This window comes from Ruditapes philippinarum, unplaced genomic scaffold (genome assembly GCF_026571515.1).
Source record: "Ruditapes philippinarum isolate M1 unplaced genomic scaffold, ASM2657151v2 ctg737_1_1_1_1, whole genome shotgun sequence".
Lineage (NCBI taxonomy): Eukaryota > Metazoa > Mollusca > Bivalvia > Venerida > Veneridae > Ruditapes > Ruditapes philippinarum.
This window is the reverse complement of record NW_026854988.1, coordinates 212,678-236,261: the sequence shown is the minus strand read 5'-3', so window position 1 is coordinate 236,261 and position 23,584 is coordinate 212,678. Positions and strand designations below refer to the sequence as shown.

The following is a 23,584-nucleotide window of genomic DNA, read 5'->3' as shown; positions in this document are numbered from 1 at the left end:
CAAATACATTTACAATTACTTGTACATATCATTATGATTAATAATCCGTCACATCTTATGAATCATTAATATTTATTATTTAACCATCAACGTTTTTATTTCTATTCATAGTCCAACAATTATTATCAAATCCTCACTGTACTTGAAGCAACAAACTTCTGTCAAAATGTCAAAAAGTCGTGTTGTGAAAAAAAAATCATTATACATTGTTGAAAACAATACTGATTCTTCTGGACTCTTGCACAGCCGAAAAAAGCTATACCAGACTCTGCTGACGTCTTGTTCGACATAGGTTTGACAGCTGAATAGTCCTAGCATTTAGTATTGTACTTTATAATATACTTACAATAATGTCTTGCGAGTACATTTCTTTATACAAAATTTCTTCTTTATGCTGAAATTGTCTCCGATATTAATATTATATACAAATCGAACACTGTTAATATGAAAAGAGACGTAAAAATATTTTGCCACGTGACTTCCCTTGTTTTCTAAGTTCATATTATATAGACATTACGTATTTCTTAATATTACACACGTGTAATATAAGTTGTAAAGGAATTGCTTTGTTTAAATTTTGTCATGTGAAAAAAAGAACCTGACGTTAGTTGTCATTTGAAAAAAAAATACAGAACCTTTCCTGGAAAATGAATATTAATATTTCCTGCAAGTTATATTAAAAAGCAACTGCTAACAGATCCTATATAATCTGGAAAGTAATATTCATTCTATGCAATTCATATGTAGATTTTTAATCATTTTAACAATAAACCAAAATATTATATAACTTAAGAAATTAGAATTATAATTTCTACACTGTACATTATTAAAAGTTTTTCAAATTAAAAAAAAAACAGAATTATAGGTAATGAAATATTACAATGAAATAAAAGCAATGGTAACACACGTGCCTGTTAAGGTAAGAAATGACAGCTCAAAGAAAACAAACAAGATTCTTTAACATTTGTACAAGTTAATAAAAAAGATACTGTAAGGCAATAATGACATGAGATAAATTTAGTTTTTCTGAATTATTTTCTTTTAGTTTATATTTAGAATATTTGTATTTCTTGTGCTATTTATTATTCATTTATTAATTTTCTTCAAAAACGTAACAGTTTTCTTTACATGTATTTACAATTGTTCATACGTACATTCGTATGTTTTGATGTATGTATCATTAAAAAAAACTGTTCCCTCACGTGAAAATCTTTAGACTCTAATATACAACAGAAACTGTAGAAATAAAATGCTAATTCAAAATCGAACAGAATAGTACTTGATTGCAAGGAAAACACAGTAATAACACAGTAATATGATTATTGCAAGTGCTTATGTGATAATATTCACGGAGGACGAAAGCAGAAGTGAAATAACATTAGCAATGTCCAAAGACATGAATATTCGCCGACATCTTCTTGTCATATATATTTAATTATATGACCAAATTGAAAATATATTTTTTCTTATTTTTACAGGAACACAAACATTCGGCCTCGGCGATTTTCACATTAGCCAATCCATAAGCAATAATTGTTTACTATTGGCCGGGGAGAAACTAGTAATAAAATAAAGATATTCACTTCTTTTAACATGTTGGCAAACATCTGCACAACTTGTACATTCTGTGAAGTCAAGTTTTCATAGATAATGGTGAATCAAACAAAAGCATATGTAAATATATATCTAATTTGAAGCCCATCATTTTATTTCTTACAGAACTTTCATTTTGTGTTATCTTGTTACTTGTTTTGCTGTTGTTGCTCACTTTACAATTGGTACAAGTATAGTAAATAAGTATTTCGTACGGCAGTCAAAATGATACTGTGTTTACATAATGTTACATTTACAGATCCAGGGCTATTGTTTTCGGTTGTTTAACATCATACATGTTCTTTATCCATTATTTTAACATTAATTAAAAAATGTTTGACATTTCGAATGAATAAACAAATACTGCCTTCTTGGTAAATAAGCTTAAAAAAATGAAATATTTAGACAAATTAAGTTGAGAAATAAAAATATTTGTTCTGTGTAATATGACATACATTTTTCAAAACATTGTGAAAATTTTCATATTAAACTCTCATTATATCACGAGGATTTACAAATGTGAATCTAACGCCACTCAGTATTTTGTATCACTGTACACTTCAAGTTCTGTGATCTGCAAGTACTCGCCGCTTGTTTCCAACTTAACCTTCAAGTAACGGCCCTTGACTGGGTTGTCAAACCGGAATGTACAGTCTACACCTATGACCGTCTTATGTGTAGCAACTGTTGTCAACGATGAAAGCGTCTCACCGAGTTGTACTATGACGTTCTTTAGTCTATACGCTGAAAAAAAAATAGTTTCACATTGTTGTCATACATGTATAAGATAACAACATGAAAGTGCATATTGAAAACGTTTATGATTTTTCTTTAAATAATATGTTCATCTTAAGGAATTTGATGAGTTTTTAATGTGTCAAGCTTTAGCATGTCAAAACTAGGTTTTGAAATACATGTATAAGCATTATATATAAACTAGATTGTATGGTATGTCTGTATCAATTCTCTCATTTCTATATATGCACAAACAAAACATCCATAGCAATATTGAAATTTATTAAATGCAGTATTCTCATTAATATTATAAAACATAAAATGACCCATAACTTTATTTTCAACTACAATTTACAGCAACGTTATAGTTATAAAATATTCAGGGTCAACCTACCCCAGTCTTTGCGGTTGAATATATAGATAGAGGATATTGTATATACGTGTTCTAGATCAACAATTGCGTATGGGTTTTTACGATGTAGCGTTATTGCGACGTTATCTCTCTCAAAATTTCCGTCTACCTAAAATACAGAAATATTACACAGATTTTGTAAAAGCAAATTTTGTAAACATTTTGTTTTTTTGTTGCTGTAAGGATTAATAAAACACCAAAACTACCAAATTTGTAATGATCGCTACAGACCCTCGTATGTATCATAGTAAACTATTTTACACATTAATATGTATATCATAAACTGTACATGGTTATAACTATTAAATTTAAATTTTACTTGATTGTTTTCATTCTGCATTTTCAGTTTTTCTGGACATGTGATACGTCGTTCATGAAATAATGTATCACCCGAGGTTTAAGGTAGAAATACGAAATATTAATTTGAACGTGTCAATGAGACTGAAAATTCAACCTAATGTATGATATCATAAATCTTGAGTTTTATTACGTCGCTTTTACTTGTTAGTTAATCGTGAAGTTTTATAAAAAATAAACTTTATAATCGGCTGATTACAATTAATGAAGTAATTTCATCTTCTTGTCTAACAAATAATTGTGTCGTTTTAAAGAATCTTTGCCGGATACATCACCGCAAAAGGATTAACGGCTTCGATTATACAAATGTATTAGCGAACAACCGATTGGTTTCGGCAATATAACTTGTCAAAATATTAATAGCTAATACTATTTTATACTCGGACATAAAATAATTGTTCATCATAGAAAATATTGTTATTATTTTGATTATAATGTAATAATTTTAATTCTGAGATTACCATTTTTGGGCCATTGTACGTAGAAGAGTACGTTGACGATAATGTAACTTTTTTGCCCAGAGCAACGTTTGTAAAGCTGTTGTTGTATGTCGGCTTCTTTGTGCATGTCGTTACTCCTAAATAACAAAACAAAGTAATGTTAACATTTTATATATCTCATTATGTGTAATAGCATGGAATCAAAATCTTAGATGGTACAGTATCAGAAAAATACAAGTAGTTGTTGCCTTATATATTTTTGCTATGATTTTGTTTTCCCGCTAACCGGGTAGAATTTTTATCCAAACCGTCATTGGTATTACAAAAAGCGGTGCTGGAAAATCATACCTCATATGGGTTTATCTCACACTGCATGTGTTAAATGTTTTGTTAGGGCCAATGTAATGAAAGGTAAGTCTAAGGGTTCCACAAAGTCAAATTATATCTATAATAACTTTTACGATTCGGGAGCACAATTAGCATACCGCGTACAACTAAGGGTAAAACTTTAGATTTGACAGAATTCCTCATACACGCTTATATTGATAACGTGCATGGTTAACATGTATTTGTTTGTTTGTAATGATAGCTTTGCTTCTTGAAAAAACTATCACATTTGAATTTATTTTCACTGAATATATATCGTCAAATTAACTGGATAAGTAGAAATCTATGTGCATGGGAGATTTAAAGAAAAGATTTTTTCAACAGCTACTATGATAATATGGACTAATTTATTCGTCGCGTCGTTAGTATTATTGTTTAGATAGTTTGCATGGTTAAGGAAGTGGAGTGATAGCAGTCCCTCTAACGAACCCGGTCATATATTATTTTACTCTTCGCGCATATGAATTGTTATTAAAATTTGGATATTAATAACCTTTTTCTGTGTTACTGTACACTTCAAGTTCTGTGATCTGCAAGTACTCGCCGCTTGTTTCTAACATTATCTTCAAGTAACGACCCTTGACTGGGTTGTCAAAACGGAATGTACAGTCTACACCTATGACCGTCTTATGTGTAGCAACTGTTGTTAACGATGAAAGCGTCTCACCGAGTTGGACTATGACGTTCTTTAGTCTATACGCTGAAAAAAATTCAGTTTCATTTTGTTGTCATACATGTATAAGATAACAACATGAAAGTGCATATTGAAAACGTTTATGATTTTTTTTAAATAATATGTTCATCTTTAAGGACTTTGATGAGTTATTAATGTGTCAAGCTTTAACATGTCAACAATATATTTTGAAATATAAGCATAATATATAATATAGATTATATGGTATGTCTGTATCAATTCTCTCATTTCTATATATGCACGAACAAAACATCCATAGCAATTTTGAAATGTATCAAATGCAGTATCCTCATTAATATTCTAAATCATAAGATGTACCATTATTCTTTTTTCAACTACAATTTACAACAACGTTATAAAATATTCAAGGGTTAACCTACCCCAGTCTTTGCGATTGAATATATAGATAGAGGATATTGTATATACGCGTTCTAGATCAACAATTGCGTATGGGTTTTTACGATGTAGCGTTATTGCGACGTTATCTCTCTCAAAATTACCATCTACCTAAAATACAGAAATATTACACAGTTTTTGTAAAAGGAAATTTTGTAAACATTTTGGGTTTTTTGTTGCTGTAATGATTAATAAAATACCAAAACTACCAAACTTGTAATGATCCCGGAGACAATTTGCTACAGATACTCGTATGTATCATAGGAAACTATTTTACACATTAATATGAATTTTATATTTCATAGACTGTACATGGTTATCATTATTAAATTTAAATTTTACTTGATTATTTTCATTCTGCATGTTCAGTTTTTCTGGACATGTGACAAGTCGTTCATGACATAATATATATCACCCGAGGTTCAAGGTAGAAATACGAAATATTAATTTGAACGGAAAATACAACCTAATATACTATATGATATCATAAATCTTGATTTTTGATACGTCGCTCTTACTTGTTGGTTAATCGTAACGTTTTATAAAAATCAAACTTATAATCGGCTAATGAAGTAATTTCATTTTCTTCTCGAACAAATTATTGTGTCGTCATAAAGAATATTGGCCGGTTACATCACCGCAAAAATGATTTTAGCAATATGACCCGGACTAGCGGCTCCGATTATACATATGTATTAGCGAACAACCGATTGTTTCGGCAATATAACTTGTCAAAATATTAATTGCTAATACTAACTAATACTCGGACTTTAAATAAATGTTTATTGATAAAAAATATATTCTGATTATCTCGTTAAAATGTTATAATGATAATTCTGAGATTACCATTTTCGGGCCATTGTACGTAGAAGAGTACGTTGACGATAATGTAACTTTTTTGCCCAGAGCAACGTTTGTAAAGCTGTTGTTGTATGTCGGCTTCTTCGTGCATGTCGTTACTACTAAATAACAAAATAAAATAATGTTAACTTTTTATATATCTCATTATGTGTAATAGAATGGAAACAAGATCTTAGATGGTACAGTATCAGAAAAATACAAGTAGTTGTTGCCTAATATATTTTTGCTATGATTTTGTTTTCCCGCTAACCGGGTAGAATTATCCAAACCGTCATTGGTATTACAAAAAGCGGTGCTGGAAAATCTTTCCTCATACAGTTTATCTCATACCGCATGTGTTAAAAGTTTTGTTGGGGCCAATGTAATGAAAGTAAGTCTAAGGGTAACCACAAAGTCAAATCTTATCTATAATAACTTTTACGATTTGGGAGCACAATAAACATACCGCGTACAACTTAGGGTAAAAACTTTAGATTTGACAGAATTCCTCATAAACGCTTAAATTGATAACGTACATTGTTAACCATTTATTTGTTTGTTTCTAATAAAAGTTTTGCTTCTTGTAATTAAAAACCATCCCATTTGAATTTATTTGTATTGAATATTTAGTCAACTTAACTGGATCAGTAGACATCTATGTGAATGGGAGATTTTAAAAGATTTTTGTCTCTAGCTACTTTGACAATATGGACTGATTTATTCGTCGCTTCGTTAGTATTACTATTTAGATAGTTTACATGGTTAAGGAAGCGAAGTGATAGCAGTCCCTCTATCGGACCCGGTCAAATATCGTTTTACTCTTGGCTCATTAGAATTAGAATTATAATTGGAAGGTTAATTACCTGTTTCTGTGTTACTGTACACTTCAAGTTCTGTGATCTGCAAGTACTCTCCGCTTGTTTCTAACATTATCTTCAAATAACGACCTTTAACAGGAATCTCAAAACGGAATGTACAGTCTACACCTATGACCGTCTTATGTGTAGCAACGGTTGTAAACGAGGAAAGCGATTCACCGAGTTGGACTATGACGTCCTTTAATCTATACGCTGAAAAAAAATCGTATTTTGTATTATACATGCATAGGATAACAACATGAAAGTGCATTTTTAAAAAGCTTACTGAATAATAATAATCTTGTAATAATAAGTCCATCGTTAAGGATTTAATAAGTTATTAATGTGTCAAACTTAAACACGCCGAACAATTATGTTTTAAAATCTAAGTGTCATACTTTTATATACATATAGGCCAGGTCACACAAACAAAATATCACGTAATCATTATCGGATTGTAAGAGTTGTTTGAATAATTAAACATAAAATGACCAATAACTGAATTTGAAACTATAATTTACAACACCCATTTAAAATTTAAAAGAATCAAAAGGTAACCTACCCCAGTCTTTGCGGTTGAATATATAAATAGAAAATATCGTATATACGTGTTCTAGATCAACTATTGCATATGGGTTTTTACGATATAGCGTGATTGCAACGTTATCTCTCTCAAAATTACCATCTACCTAAAATATAGAATAATAACATATGTTTTTTTTTGCATTCATTATTTTGGTTAATAAAACACCAAGACTACCAAATATGTATTTACCGGTTATATGACAAAAACGGATTCGTGGCAATGTAACCCTTGCCTACCAACTTATATGTATTAACAAACAACTGTTAAGATTGTGTCACATAAACTGTCAAAAAAAATAACTAAATTCAATAGTATTTAATACTCAATTTGGCTTAAGTTAGATCTGCCTATTTCATAGTCATGCTAATCTTATAAGCACCTCTATTATGATTCAGATTTTTGCAAAAAGCTATTTTAGCCAGGTAATCTAACCGGTTTTTTCAGATAAGCATTTGACGAAATACCAAATTTAGCTGTCCGTGGAAGTAAAACGAATTGTTGATTTTTATTAGAAAAAAACCCTACAAGTTAACTGGAAAAAATATGCTAAAAATTTAATGGGCAAGATTATAATGCCAGTTTACCCACTGGCTTTACGAACAACGCCATGTGTGTTCTCGAAATCGTGGAAATTACCTTCTCAGTAATGGTTTTCTAGCAGTCAAATTAGAAACCACATCGCTTTCAAAATTGTGAAAGCTCGCCGATGTTTGGCTGTTTGAATAATCAAGAGAAGGTGAAAACATATTGCTTATCGTCAGATCCTAACGCGTAGCGTTATTTAGGAGCTGATTTTAGTCAGATTGATCTAACACTCGGACATAAAATGATTTTTCATGATATAATCGATTGTGATTTGTTTGGTTACAATGTAATAATTTTAATTCTGAAGTTACCATTTTTGGGCCATTGTACGTTGAAGAATACGTTGACGATAGTGTGACTTGTTTGCCCAGAGCCACGTTTGTGAAGCTATCGTTATAGGTCGGCTTCTTCGTGCATGTTGTTACTAATAAGTAAAAAATATAAAAAAATAAAGATGTGAACTTTTTATCAAATCTTATGATGTTTTATAATATGAAACAAAGTTCATGGTACATCATCAGGACATAAGCAAAATGGAAATAAAAAACAAGTAAATGTTGCTTCATATATTGCAACTATTATATTGTGATTTCCCGTTATCCGGGTAGAATTATCAAATCCGTCAGTGCTTTTAAGCGGTAATTTAAAATCATTCTTGTCTCAAATGGGGTCATCTCACACTGCATATGTTAAGATTTTGTTAGGGCCAATGCAATGAAAGTGAATATTAGCGTTTCCACGGAGTCAAAACATATATGTTATAACTTTTACTCTTTGGGGTCTCAAATAGCATACCGCGTACAGCTAGGACCATACATGTTCTCCTACTGGCTTATTCTAAAAGTTTAGATCTGACAGAAATACTTGTTAAAGTTAATATTGATATGGTGCATGGTTAGCATCTGTTTGTGTGTAATGATAACATTGCTTTTTTATTTTGATTTATTTTTACTGCATCAAGGTCAGATTTACTGGATCAGTGGAACTCTCTGTGAATGGAAAATTTTAAAATATTTTTTGAAAATAAAAAAAACCTTTTATTCGTCGACAGCGTTAACGTATTGATACTTTTCATGGTAAACATTCATGCTTTTGTAACGATAACGATGTTTCTTTATGATGAACCTCACCTGAATTTATTAAAATCGAATGATTGGCCACAATTAATAATTGGGTCAGTACATAAATCTGTGCAAATGGTTAAAGTGTTTTTTGTCTACTGTGAAACGTTCACGTTGTTCCGCTTCTAAACCGGTTAAAAATTTCAGTGCACATTTAAAACCGTATAACTGATTTTGTATATATTGTTTCCTATGTGCCCAGGTAAGTAAGAAAACATAATTAACAAATCAGTATGTGGAGGGTTGGAAATCACAGTCTTTCTATGGAAACCGGTCATATATTCTATAACTCTACGTTTAATTCTTATGACATTGCATTCAGAGGAAACGGTTGGCAGTTTTTATCATCAAATTAAAAATGTTGTAAAAACATATTCGTTGAAGCAATGATGATGCAGCGATTTAATTCAACTCAACTGAAGTGTGGTTTCTGTCACGTCTTTGAAGATGTTTTGTTCATAGTAATCATGACGTTGATTTGTCATTATAATTTAAAGGTTAATTACCTGTTTCTGCCTTACTGTACACTTCAAGTTCTGTGATCTGCAAGTACTCTCTGCTTGTTTCTAACATTATCTTTAAATAACGACCTTTAACAGGAATCTCAAAACGGTATGTACAGTCTACACCTATGACCGCCTTATGTGTAGCAACTGTTGTTAACGAGGGAAGCGTCTCACCGAGTTGGACTACGACATTTTTCAGTCTATCAGCTGAACACAAAATTACAGTTTCATTTTTTATTTAGGTTATAATTTGTTTTCAATAGTCTCATAAAACAAAAAGTCATAGCTTAATTATAAACTGTAATTTACAACAACGTTACAAATCCCAAATAATCAAAACTTTACATACCCCAGTCTTTGCGGTTGAATATATAGATAGAGTATATCGTGTATACGTGTTCAAGGTCAACGATTGCGTATGGATTGTTTTGAAATTGCGTTATTGCGACGTTATCTCTCTCATAGTTACCATCTACCTAAAAACAGGGAAGTATTAAATATGTTACAGCCGTTTTTGTATTATTCGTCGCCAAAAGGGTGAATGAGATATTGTGTTAACAGAAACCGAAAATAATCTCGAAAACAAGTTGATACAAATACGAGTACTCATATGTTTGAAACAAAACTCGGGCAAACTCTTTTATTTAATACTATAATGTATTTTATACCTAACATTAATATGAAAAATAATTCTAAAAATTACATGATTATTCTAATTTAGCACGTCCAGTATTTCTAAACAGAGGACAACTGAGTACCTCACTAGTACATGTAGTAAAGCAAGAAATTCGCAATATGAAATTGTAAGAAACTTGACCTTTGTCACGTTGCTTATTCTTGGATGATCGTGGTTTTTAATTAAATTATATACTCGACTGCTGTATATTTGTAAACTTATATTATTTTTCTCAAATAATGGAAGTTAGCTGTATTTTTAAGTAGTGATAAAGATTTTAGACCGGTTTTAAGACCGATATAAAAGATAATTTGCAATACTACCATCGCCTGAAACACCTCCGGTGATATAAGCATACAACCGTTTAATGAACTGGTCAAAATATTTAATAACGAATACTATATAATACTCGGACATAAAAATATTGTAATTTGATGTTAGATATTGTATTATTGTTTATGGGATATATTGTAACAATATTAATTCTGAGGTTACCATTTTTGGGCCATTGTACGTAGAAGAGTACGTTGACGATAGAGTGACTTTTTTGCCCAGAGCCACGTTTGTGAAGCTATCGTTGTAGGTCGGCTTCTTCGTGCAAGTTGTTACTACCAATTAAAAAATATGTTAACTGTTTTATAAAAACTTATGTGTAATAAGATGAAAACAAGATGTAAGATGTGACATCATCAGAACACAAGCAAAGCAAAAGAAATATGAGAAGATGTTGCTCCATCAGTTTTATTACTTTACTTATACTTTTCCAGAATCCCAAAAAGATTACCACGTAACGCTAAGGGTAGCAAGTTCTCCTACTGGTTGTTACTAAACAAGCTTACCTTTAGATTTTACTAACTTTTCTTCCCTCTTACATATTTAGCGATGTTTGGCTCATAGTTATCCTAACTTTGATATGTCAATATTTTATATTTATACATAAATCTAAATAATGTATAACGTTTTTAAATGAAACACAAACTATCATACGCTAAAGATGTTTTTGCCTTTCAATTTTTATGTCACTCACTTCTGGGGTTTCTTGTGCCTTTTTGAATTGATGCCTATATGCATTTTATCTTTTTTATTATTTATTCTGTTTATTTGGAGGGGGTGTAAAATGTATTTCTATGAACATTCGTAATACTTACGATTACGACACTTCTGTAAATTGCAGGGCTGAACTTCGAACGAGTTTCCCTCACATATTGATCCAACACGATTCGCACAAGACCTTGACCTTTGGCGTATGCCATAGTCGCAATAGGCACTACATGATCCCCATTCCTCCCAATCTCCCCATATGCCATCTTGATATTGTATTAAAGCTTATATTAATTTTTATCACTTTTGTTCCTATATTTTCATTATACAATGCATTTCACTAATTATACACATGAGTAAATCTTATACAAAAATATTTTATTTATCGTTACCATTTTGTTTCAGATATCCGGTATAATTTATAAAATACAAATTTATACCTATACGGAAAGAAAGAAATTTGATCAATAATGAATATTATATTGTCCAAGACAATCACCTACCTATTAAACTGATGTCAAAAAAGCCTTATATACCCTGTTATTAATGAATGTAAAATTACGTTTTCTGAATAATGTGTATAAACTGAAATTTTGTTCAGTAAATTTAAAAATCAATTACAAACAACAAAATAAATAAATAAATAGTAATAAACTTACCATTACACATCTTTTCAACGCAATTTTTGTATTCCACAGAGTCTCCAAAACAATGGTCACCATAAAGCATGGGATATGGGTTTGAACAATTTCTGTGACGTTTCTGCATTCCTAACCCACATGTTACCGGGCAAGCACTCCAGTTAGACCAATTTGACCATTCACCATGTACTTCAAAATAATACATAAACGCAATGTCCATGTATGCTAAAATCAAGCACGAATTCAAGGATAACGAGTACAAGGCCATAATTTGATTTTAATGATAATATGATAAATGAAATTAAAGACTAGGACATTAAAATAGATGGTACGTTCTTGTATGAAATGTAAATTTTTAAGTACCTGGACATAGCGTTTGTTGACAAGGTTTCGAATCTATTGCTTTTCCTTCACATTCATAGCCCTTGTAAGCCGGCGCTGGATCTGTGCATGTTCTCAGTCTAGTGTGCTTACCATTTCCACATGTAACGTCACACGCTGACCATTGAGACCAGTCCGCCCAGCTACCATCAACTGTGGTGAAATAATTTACATCTTCATCATTGATTAAGTTAAAATGTCAACAGAAAAAAAAATATGTAACATGTCAACATTTTTATTAATTTAAGGACAATCAAGTGATTTTATATTTATGTACAAATTTTGAGTTATAAATCAACAAAATATTTCAACAAACGCAACTGTTACCTAATCCGCACAAGTTACAGAAGTTGGGACACACACGTTTGGCATCATGTATGTCTTTACAGATATCAAACATTTCATTCAGTTTTGCACAATCAATTGTCTTATCATCTTGACACTGTGATGCTAGAAACAAATATTGCTTGAAACTGTATAAATATATTGTATTGTATATGTTAACCTTTAAAGTCTCAAAAAGTCCCAATTATTAAAGTTCTAGTGAAATTTCTTTCATGACTTTATTCGATCGAAATGTATAATAATTTACCACTTTAAGCCGACTTAAACTTTTATGTATTATTATGTTCTTTCTTAGAAGTTAAACAGAAACAAACATATATATTTTGAATTATAGGCCAACTTGCAGCTTCTGTTATGTTAATACGCCAGAAAATCATGATGGTAGTGCCATTTGGATTTAAAATTGTAACAACATAATTGCTTGAATAGTTAGTTGGATAATTTTAAAGCGATACATGTTTTTATCTATTACATTCGATATATTCCTGACTTTATGTCAATCACTTTGTATATAAAATATTACGTACGCTTTGGATGTTTACAAAGGTTATAATTGCATTCTTTACTTCTACAGCATTCATAGCATTTCTTCACAGAAAAAGCGCTTAGCTTGCTGACAGCATCATAATCATATTCTGGAATTTCTCCGCAATTCTACAATATATTCTCTATTGTCTAGAGCATAAGCACTTAATGTGTATAAACATGAATAATAAATCATCATTCCGATTGTAATATTCACATCTATTTTCAAAATTCAAAGCTATTCATTTTTCGTAATTATTATAGAATGATGTATAAATGTATTTATTTAATACAATAAACAGATATAAACGATAAAAATTACAAGAATGTATTAGAAACATATATATATGTAGAGCATTAAAACAAAGCATTTTGTAAATATGCAAACGTTGAGGAAAATTGTTTGTAACAAAATGTAATGGTAATTATAGTCATTCCGCTTTGACGAAACCATAATTAGTTTTTACATATATTTATTTTAAGCTCAACTGCGAAACAAGAGTTTGCAACTTATATTAATCACTTTCGAGTCCGCTTCCTACATATAACCAGTATTGGAGTCATATGAAGAAATAGTGTCGTGATCCGAGAAGGGCCCAGGCCAATGATTTATAGGTTAAAGTGATGCCACAGAGGTCTTTTGACATAACGGGACTGGAAATATTTTTTGAGATAAATGTTGCATTTAGTTCTAGACCATTATCTTGCGTACAAAATTTCAGATCATTTGGTGACAAAATTGAAAATCGTTGAAGCACTTGTCACTCTAATAAGACTAAGAATTATATAAAAAGTACGATTTTCAATTTATTCCTGAAAATATTGCTTAAATATTTTTTGAAAATTATATATGTTAGATCTTTACCATTAAGAAACTGCCCCCTTAGAAATATTATATATAAAACATAGTATTATCAATGACAACCTGATTATTAGTGCATCCCATTGTGTATGTAGTCTCTTCATTCTTAGTTTGGATTTCGGTAAAACATGACTGAAAATTGTATAATTATTAACAAAGCATTCTTTTAAACGTCCATATAATCACAACAAACAACTTTGATAAATGCACACTTTATATTACAAATATTACTTATTTAAACATCTCAAATATCAAATTGGTATATATTTACTAATTTATAATTTAATTATTTTAGATAAAACATCAAAACTACAAATGACTTCAATTTCAACTGTTTCATTTCTCTATACAATTTATTCCGCAATTACAAATAAGATTAGTTAATTGACATTACGCCGCCTGTCAATCAAGCTGGCAGGGGTCTAACAGATAAGCCAGTCGGCGATTGTTATCAGTTTCACGCTTAGATGTCTGCAAAATCCGCCATTTTCCTTAGACAATCTATTTGTATAAGACAATGGTGCAGCAGTATTTATATTGAATTATTTTGATTTTTTGTCAATTTAAAGCTATTAAATCGATATATCAAAGTTACCAACTATCCTGACAAAAACTATCCTGACATATTGACATATGGAGTCAGTTCATTTTACAAAAAATATCAGTAACTTTGTATATATGAATATAATAAGTTATATTGTAGGTACAAAAGCAGAGACATAGATCTCATCTAGATGTTGTCTACATCTCTGACGAAAGTTAAAATATAGAGAAATAAAGAATCCCCAAAGTACGTACAAGACGACAAAATTGAAAATATTGCAGGCTCGGTTTGATTGAGTCTGTTCATGGACGGTAATGGAATGTCCAAGTAACCGTCCGCGCCATCTAGCACCGGCTTAAGCTGTATTCAACATTTAACGTGACCTGGTAAAATTTGGAATTTTGAAACACCCGCAGATGTGTTCATATGGTGGCTATCATGGAGCCTGCAATGTGGCATTCCATGGACAGCGGCATAAGGTCCCCAAGTAAAAAAAAATGCGTTTGCCCTAAAAGAGAAAACAATGGGCGGAACTAAATAAAATGAAATTTTTAATGGCGATCAGAGGTTATGAAGCCAGGCTATGCCACAATGCATTAAACAAGGAAAAAATTAAACGAATACTCTATTCTTTCCTTGATTTCAATTATGTCTATTTATAATCACATAAGGTAATATAAGGTCTGATATGACACTTTTTGTTCGTTCTTAACATAGTGTCAATAAAATGATGCAGTAGAAAAATAAAGTGAGAGAATATGCTATGGATATTTTATGTGAAATTATCCTACCTAAATATTTCTATTAAAGCTCAATAACATCATACCTGATCACGGTTTTAGTTTAAAACCGAAGTTTCACCATCTGGTGTATGCGAAACTTATTTTGAAGTAAATAATATTGCGTTTTATCACGAAACATATTTTATGTACAAATTTACATATAATTATATATCATACTACAAAGTTACGCAAGGGCAATTTTCTCATTGAATTTTAACAATTTATGCACAAATGCATTATATATAAATGATTTCGCACATAAAACCCTCAAACATTTGTAAATGTTACTGTGCTATTGATATAAATTTACTATATATATATGTTTCGCTACTTAAATTTAACTATCTTTGAATTTGTAATTTAAACTGATATTTTGTCAGTAACATCTTCCTTGAAGTCAACGACAAATATAACAAGATCTTTGCCAAACGTTTTATTCATAATTAATGCATGAATGAAGTTATTTTTTAAACACCATTATACATTGAACTTTTCAAGAAAAGCATTAAACATTTATATATACCAAATTATATAAGGAAAATTCATTAGTAACTTTAGTGGCATAATAGTTTCCTGTAAACGTCGGTACCGTGTTTTGTCTAAGGTTCTGAATGACCGGGTCACGTGAATCAGTGGGCGGAGCAATCACTTCTCTGGCGTAATGTCAATTATTAAAGCTATTAAAGAGTTATCTATTCGTTATAATTTCTTTTACATAAATAATGTATATAAACATACTTGTTTGTCCCCACATTGAATAATATCCTGACACTTTTCTATACTTTCACTGCTGTTACATTTATTGCACACCAATGAAGCTGAAATTAAATTTTTCTTTTGAAAAATTATATTATATTTTTTCTATCAAATAATTCACAACGTTTGAGATTATATTTTATATTTGAACATCACATATTAACAACGTCTTCAGAAAAGTAAATAAATATTCTGACACATTTTAAATCATATTAATGTAAGTTCCTTAGCCTCATTTAAATTATTTTATGTATTCGCCATAAATTTTCTTTACCTATTTAAAAGATTTTACATTTTCATTTGGTTTATAAAAACATAATTCTTGAATGATACATGAAGCATAATTACAAACTCAAATGGTGCTACAATCAAGCCTAATGATAAGATACTTATTGTTGGAATGAATTGTTCAGGATTCATTCCATTTAATTCCATTTAATTCTGTAAACTTTATCAAGTACAAATACTAACCTGTGATTTGAACTGACTGAAGAAGAAAAAGAACGAAACCTGCAAGTATTCAGAAACGTTTAATATAGGGTTGCTATGAGAATGATTATTATCTTTTATGTTTTATGTAATAAATATTTGATATATGGCAATGCAACTTTTTCTAACAAATACTACAAACTCAGTAATTTAAAACATAGTCATATTTTCTATCAACGTCATTTAATCATTATTATTATTTATTATTTATTTCGTTTGTTTTCAGTTATTCAGAATTAATATTTTATAAGATATTAATTTGAAACAATTATATACGTACATACATGTATATATATAAAAACTTACATGAATAGATAAATTTTCCAGACATCATTTTTGAAAGCCAACATAACCTTATATGATGGTGTTGATGTTGTTGATTTTTTTTAAATAAAGAATTAATAATGTTTATAACATGCAGGCTGCATGTACCAATCCTTCAAAATGAATGACACTTTGATACCTGTATGACAAATTTACACTTCAAACCATATTTAGGCAAGGCAAATAAATGTGGTGGTCGTATTCTTTTACACTCAAAAAATTATTATATTATTATATATTTTATCCATTATTGTTGGTTGAAAAATAATTCAAAGTTTCAAAAGCATGTACGTTATAAGGTAAAAAATGCGATTAAAAGAATAAAATGCATTCCATTCATTGCAAGACTTAGAAAAAGGTTTTGCCAAATGCAAATATTAACCATATCTTGACAGTATTGATTAATTCTTTAGACTTTCATCTATAGATAAAATGAAGCAAAACTAAGCAACAATATGCATGTTTGTTTCCGGTTTCTAGCTAGGTTCTAGTTCGTGACAGCATGTGGTACATTTCTTTCATACCATGTTGATTGGTGACAAACAAGGGGAATATCTTAATAGGCAATACATGTATATAAGAATCGAAACTTTAACCAATTAAAATAATAAAAATGAAATGTCAAAATCATTCAGGTAAGATAACTCAATATTTTAGGGGACGCGCAACCACTTAAAGGCTTGGCCTTTTCTGTAAAGGTGTACGTTTACACATTGTAATTATTTGCTACGACCTCCTAAGTGTAATTTAAAGCAAGTTTCTTACAAATAATAACTTTATGAAATTTCTGAATTGTTTGTTTGTTTGCTTTTATATGATTTTATATTGCAGGGAAATTTAAATTTTTTTAACCACACTAGCTATCTTTAAAGCACATTTTGTAACGTTTAAACTAAATCTATTTAGAGAGTGTTCACTGAAACATATGTTTTCTAAGATATCCACATAACAACATATACTATTGAAACACATATTGGACCACATTTTCTACTAAAATACGATTTAAAAACATATTTTATAACATTGTCCTACTTTTACTTTAACATTTGTCAATTTTCTAACAAAGTTTAATATTTTGAAAAATCATAATCATATCAAACTTAAAAATGTGAAAAACAAGACAGCCACCAATAATAATTCGAAACTATAAAATGAAAAATGTTTAGATAAAAGGCAGAAAATGATTTGAATTTTAAAAAAGAAGCTACTGAATGTATATTTTATTTTCATCCCAACTATATTACAAAATAGACTCCTTTAATGAATTTTTTTTGGTTTTAAAAAACATTTTAAACATTGTCATTTCAAATGTGCTGCATTGTTGTTCTGTTTTGAATACTCTCGTCATCCCTTGGTAAAATCTTCCTTGTTTCCTTATAGAACGTTTTAAAGATAAAAGATTTTTTTTTAATTTTTAACATGTTCATATCATTACATCTAGTCATGTAATACTCCTTAAAGGAAGTAAAATGATTAAGAGATCTGATTGGAAATACGTCTGGCATTATGCTGGACAACAGCCATTGAAGAATTTAGTTTGCAAACGATTTCAATACAAATTGACGTGAAAGGGAAGAAAAATATGATTTAAGTATATTTGAACCAGTAAGAAAAAAATTGTTTCAAACTTACAAAACAGAAATAAATAAACCAAAAAACTTGTCCTTGCGTTGAAGAGCGGTAAATATGTCTTACAAGCAATTTTAGGATTGCTGACAACGTTGGTTCAAACCCCGTCAGGAGGAAAAAGTTGTGTCATTGAGCAACTGACTTTACACTCATTCCTGTGTACTGGCTAGTTATGGAACGGATATGTAAGCGTGTCTATAAGCTTAAAGCTACCTAGAGTATCGAACTTAGACAAGTTATGTATTAATTAAATTGACTTAATTTAAGTAAATAGACGTGTTACAGCTGATTCTTATCAGGTGATGTCCACGTAACAAAATATACAATTATAACAGTTGTTGGACAATAAAACATTATGTAAGGTGAAACCGACTAAAGCGATTAAAGTAATGCAACAAACGGGGTGAGGAAATTAAAGAGCCCAATAGTGATCAAGGTTGAAAGGGACGTATGGCATCAAAATAAGCCAAGTGGCATCAAGAAAGCAGCATGACTCCATATATATTTCAGTTTTGAGTATGGTGCAGGTGTTTGCATAAAGGAACTTACAAATGAACTTACAGAATCATTGTCATCTTACAATAAATAGACCAAATGCTTTTTATCAAGATATTGTGTATTTAATCTTCTTTTACTGCACATAATTGTAAACAACTAACACTAACTTTTGTAAAATCTTTACCAGAAAGATATGAAATCTTACTTGTGAGTTTCAAACGATAGAGGCATTCATGAAAATGTTTAAAGATTCAAAAATCAAATGAACGTATTATCTAAAAATAGACTATTTTTCATTTGCCAATATATGCACATTGGTCTAACCTAACCTAATGTGACATCTCATTTGAAAAGGAATTTATGTTTGAGGATAAGTAAAATCCCAGTTCCGTCAAATAATGCAGTCCGTTGTATTTAAGAAAATTTTCAAACCGCTAGTTACTTATAAGATAATTTTCAAGCTTTTTTATTGCATGAATACATTTTTTTAAATATGGGAGTAAAAAATAATCAATAACGAATTATTATATTTTGTCGAGGACAAAACAAAATGTATTTTCAACATGATGTTCTCTGTTACTTTATCAATTAAATGCAATCAATATTAACGGGATTGGGATGTTAACGTATTATATTGTACATAGATTTTCATATGCACTTTGTACATATTTCAGACTTTATCCTGCTTCCTTGAAATCTCGCAGACTTTATTTAGTTAATGGAAAATATTTAATTTCACATTGTTTAAATGTATCAACTTGCATATTAAGATGGTTAAATCCTTATTTAAAAACAGTACAAATCTTTCAGTTAAATTTCTAAACGCTTTAATAAAAAATTTTTTGATGTGAAATACCAAATTCATATTGAAACAAAAAAACGATTGGCACAATGGTCAAGTGATTAAATGCTTATTTAGCAGTTGCCGGTTTTTTTTTGTACTGCGTGTTATTTATTTCAGAATAAAGAATGTCACATATTTGACCTGATTATTTTATCATTAAATCATTCACGAATCAAATAGTAACATATTACAATAGACTAATGATTAAAATAATATGGTCATTTTTCCTAGTAAACAGTGAACAGTTTTGAACCGTGATATACTTTCCGCTTAATTGAAATTTGTTTTCGAATTTTATAGAGTTACAGAGTCAAGTAAATAAACTTTAAGCTATATTCAGTCAAGATGGGCGCCAAATTTTACTGGGTGAGAAAATTTTGTAACCTGACCGGGACTTGAAATTTGGACCTTTGTTATACTGTTTCCCGCCTGTGAATATCTTGTGTACCCCTACACTATATCGTAAAATTCAAATTGTACACAATATATGTGTTCAATATGGGTGTATTTCAGCAATCTTGTCTGCATTATCTGTGAAAATCTGTCCACCTACAATCACATAAACGGAATCTATAAACTGACCTTTCCATAAGTCTTTTATTAAATTAAATATAGAAATAGTTTTGATTAATCAATTTATATATATACTTGCCGTATACCTGGTGTGTACCATTTTTTACAACATAAGCAAAACCACTTGCCCCCCCCCCCCACCGCTGTCTGCTCGAATTTTCACAGGGACCTTAGGATCATTTATGTGTGGAAGCTTACGAAACGTCAGTGGTTATACGCAGGTGCCCGTTCGCGCCGAAAGACACCTGAGGTCTACTAAAAGCTGGATCGTTGCAATATGACATATTCTGTGTCGTTGTGACGTTAAACCCAATCAAACAAACAAATTTAACAAACTACAGTATCAGTTATGAAAGTAGTCAACAATTTGGATTGACAAATTTTCATTTGATCAATTAAAGAAAAAAAAAACAGCGTTTTTGTTTTGTTGCATTTTTTCATTTCCAAGCACCTGTGCACATATGTTTTCATATACAGCCGACCGATATTATAACCAATACAGCATCAGGTTTCCCTTCCTTTATATGGTAGAAATATTTAAATTATCGGAAAATCCTATAATTTAGCTTAAAAACTACCGGACAATCACCACTGGTTCACCTTATAAAATTGTGTAAAATATAACTTCTTTCTTACACTCTCTTTATGTCAATATATGTTTATTCATTTTATTTATATAGTGTACATTTAATTTAATGATAAGCAGAATATCATCTTTCAGCCTCGTATTAATGTTATTTTCAAATTTCAAAGAGAAACCATTTTAAAAATTATAACTGTTATTTATCACAATTTTGTTTCGAAATTTCGTATTAATATTTTAATTTACAACAAATATCAGTGGCGACTTACCATGACTTTAGAAAAAAACGTTCACCGCGGAATTTTTTAAAAAATCCCTACTTTATAAACAATACATTTTATATAACGCTTCACAAAATGTTATTAGTTTTTTTTTAAAATGAGACTTCAGCAAATTAAATAAATAACTAAACAATGTTATATTATAACGTTTCACATATTGATAAAAATAATCATGTTTTGACTTTTTGGTGTCGTACATATTTAATTGGCTAGGTGCATTTTTACCCATTTTGAATATCATGTTTTTATGTATCTTATGTATGTAGTTTAACATTTTACGCTTTTCATGAACATTTATACAGAATCTGATTTAACGATATTGACAAAAGGGATTTTATATTTCCAAACTGTATTCTTTTATTTCATTTTAATGCTTGTGATCAATAAGATAAATTATTACGGTAAAACTAAGTTGTATCATAAAACAATTTAATGTTGTTTCAATATTTTGTTTCAGATATGTGAAACAAACAAGACAAAACAACAGACGTGATATACGGAATCAACTAGATATCACACAGTACCTGGATTTTAGAATTTGAACGATAATTTTATTGATTGTCTGACAAACTTCATTTCATCATGCTTTGCTTATTTATTTATTTATTTCTGTTGTTTTATTTTTATCAATTAACAAACATATCTTGAACAATAGATTACACATGTATGGTACTATGTACGAATTAAAAATAAAAAAAGAGAGGACTGAACTTTCATTTGTTTTTTTTAAAACGCTAAAAAGAAGATAGTACAGGATTAAATAGATGATGTTTGAGTTCTTTTCAATAAATACAGATTTGTTTACTGGTATGAAAATAGATATTTTGCGGCAAGTGAAATATCAGAACATTCATGTCACGATGTGAAAATTAATCCTGTATTAAATTTTATAGAAAAAAGAACTTGAATTTTCTGTTTATTGTATACATTTTTCTTTTCTTCCGCATTAAAATATGACTAAACTATAATTATGTGATTTGGCTGACTTAGAAGAATATAATCCGACAAGACACCAATGACAATATGAAAATAATTTCACTACAGTGAAAAATAAATTAAACGGAACCACTCATATTATGTAATACATATTTTTTTCAATATTTCTGAATTGATATTAAGGATATTCAATAATATATTGAGAAGAGGATATGAAGTTTTATCTGTAATTGCGTGTTTTATTTCAGCGAGTGATATGGAAATAAATATTTCACCATTTGTTGTAGACACATGTTAGATTAGATACAATGTATAATAATTTGATAATAATCAATTTTTGGAAAAATAATTGTCTGTTTATTATAGTTTTCTTTGTTTTAAAATGATTACAGCGATTACAGTCCTTTTTTAATTTATTTCAATATGTATATTGACAAAAGTAGTTACGACACCAGAAAATATGTTACATTGTAGTAAAGTAAACTTCAACATAGAAAAATATGGAAAATGAAAATACCCGTTACGCATTTCATTTCATCAATTTTTAAAATTATTATATTTTACTTAAATAATCAAACGTGTAAGTTAGTTATTTGATAAATAAATTTATTTTCTTCACAGTAAGATGAATAATTTACAGATAAATGTAATATGTTACATAGCCCATTATTATATTTTTATTGTATGCACATTAATATTGGATGAATTTTTTGCTCTCTACTCCATATTCTCAGAAAATGTATGAAAATATGAATCTAAAAATGATCAGACATTTGTGTTCTTCTTTAACCCTTCAATTTCATATTTAAAAAATATTGACCGTCTACAATTAAAAGGTTTTTTAATCTGCGTAAATAATTGTTATTTTAACCCATTTAATAGTAAGATGTGTGTTTTCATCAAATAACTCCGAATATTATCCTTAGAAAATAAACCCTTTTAAAAGATAGTGGTATATAATATATCCGCAGAACGAACAGGTACAATGCGTTTCATCTGAGGTTTAAAAGATAGGAGAATTATTCTCCTATGTCAGCAGCCCTCTACAGTCTCTCTCTCTCTCTCTCTCTCTCTCTCTCTCTCTCTCTCTCTCTCTCTCTCTCTCTCTCTCTCTCTCTCTCTCTGTGCATGTAAATTTGTTGATGAAAAAGCGCCTTGAGGTCGACCCCCGGAAAAAAGACATCTGGAATTTCCTTTTTTATTCTGGAACGCATTGTACATGTCGCACTATAATAATTACTTCATCTTATTTTATTGTAAAGAACAATACAATGGCCTATTGTGAACATTTTACTGATAAATGTTAAATTATATAATTATATGAAGATATCCTTAAATGTATGACAAAAAATAATTGGTTGTTGC

General features: G+C 29.8%; 1 protein-coding gene across 6 annotated transcripts; it reads right to left on the bottom strand.

Annotated features, from left to right (window-relative positions):
• Positions 1–1,601: 1,601 nt before the first annotated feature.
• Positions 1,602–17,005, bottom strand: LOC132741704 (uncharacterized). 6 transcript variants are annotated; one of them, XM_060729942.1, is made up of 21 exons: positions 16,858–17,004; positions 16,534–16,572; positions 16,045–16,124; positions 14,044–14,112; positions 13,121–13,247; positions 12,576–12,698; positions 12,231–12,401; positions 11,886–12,056; positions 11,334–11,492; positions 10,681–10,793; positions 9,859–9,985; positions 9,510–9,716; positions 8,194–8,306; positions 7,274–7,400; positions 6,718–6,924; positions 5,861–5,976; positions 4,999–5,125; positions 4,418–4,624; positions 3,559–3,674; positions 2,723–2,849; positions 1,602–2,337 (listed from the first exon to the last, which is right to left on the bottom strand). In XM_060729942.1, exons 1-21 carry the CDS (start codon positions 16,883–16,885, stop codon positions 2,129–2,131), a joined length of 2,763 nt encoding a protein of 920 aa, XP_060585925.1. In that variant the 5' UTR covers positions 16,886–17,004; the 3' UTR covers positions 1,602–2,128. The 6 variants fall into 6 exon arrangements, with proteins under 6 accessions (XP_060585925.1, XP_060585926.1, XP_060585928.1 ...); XM_060729943.1 differs by having other exon boundaries at positions 3,559–3,671; XM_060729945.1 differs by lacking the exon at positions 9,510–9,716.
• Between the last annotated feature and the right edge of the window lie 6,579 nt (positions 17,006–23,584).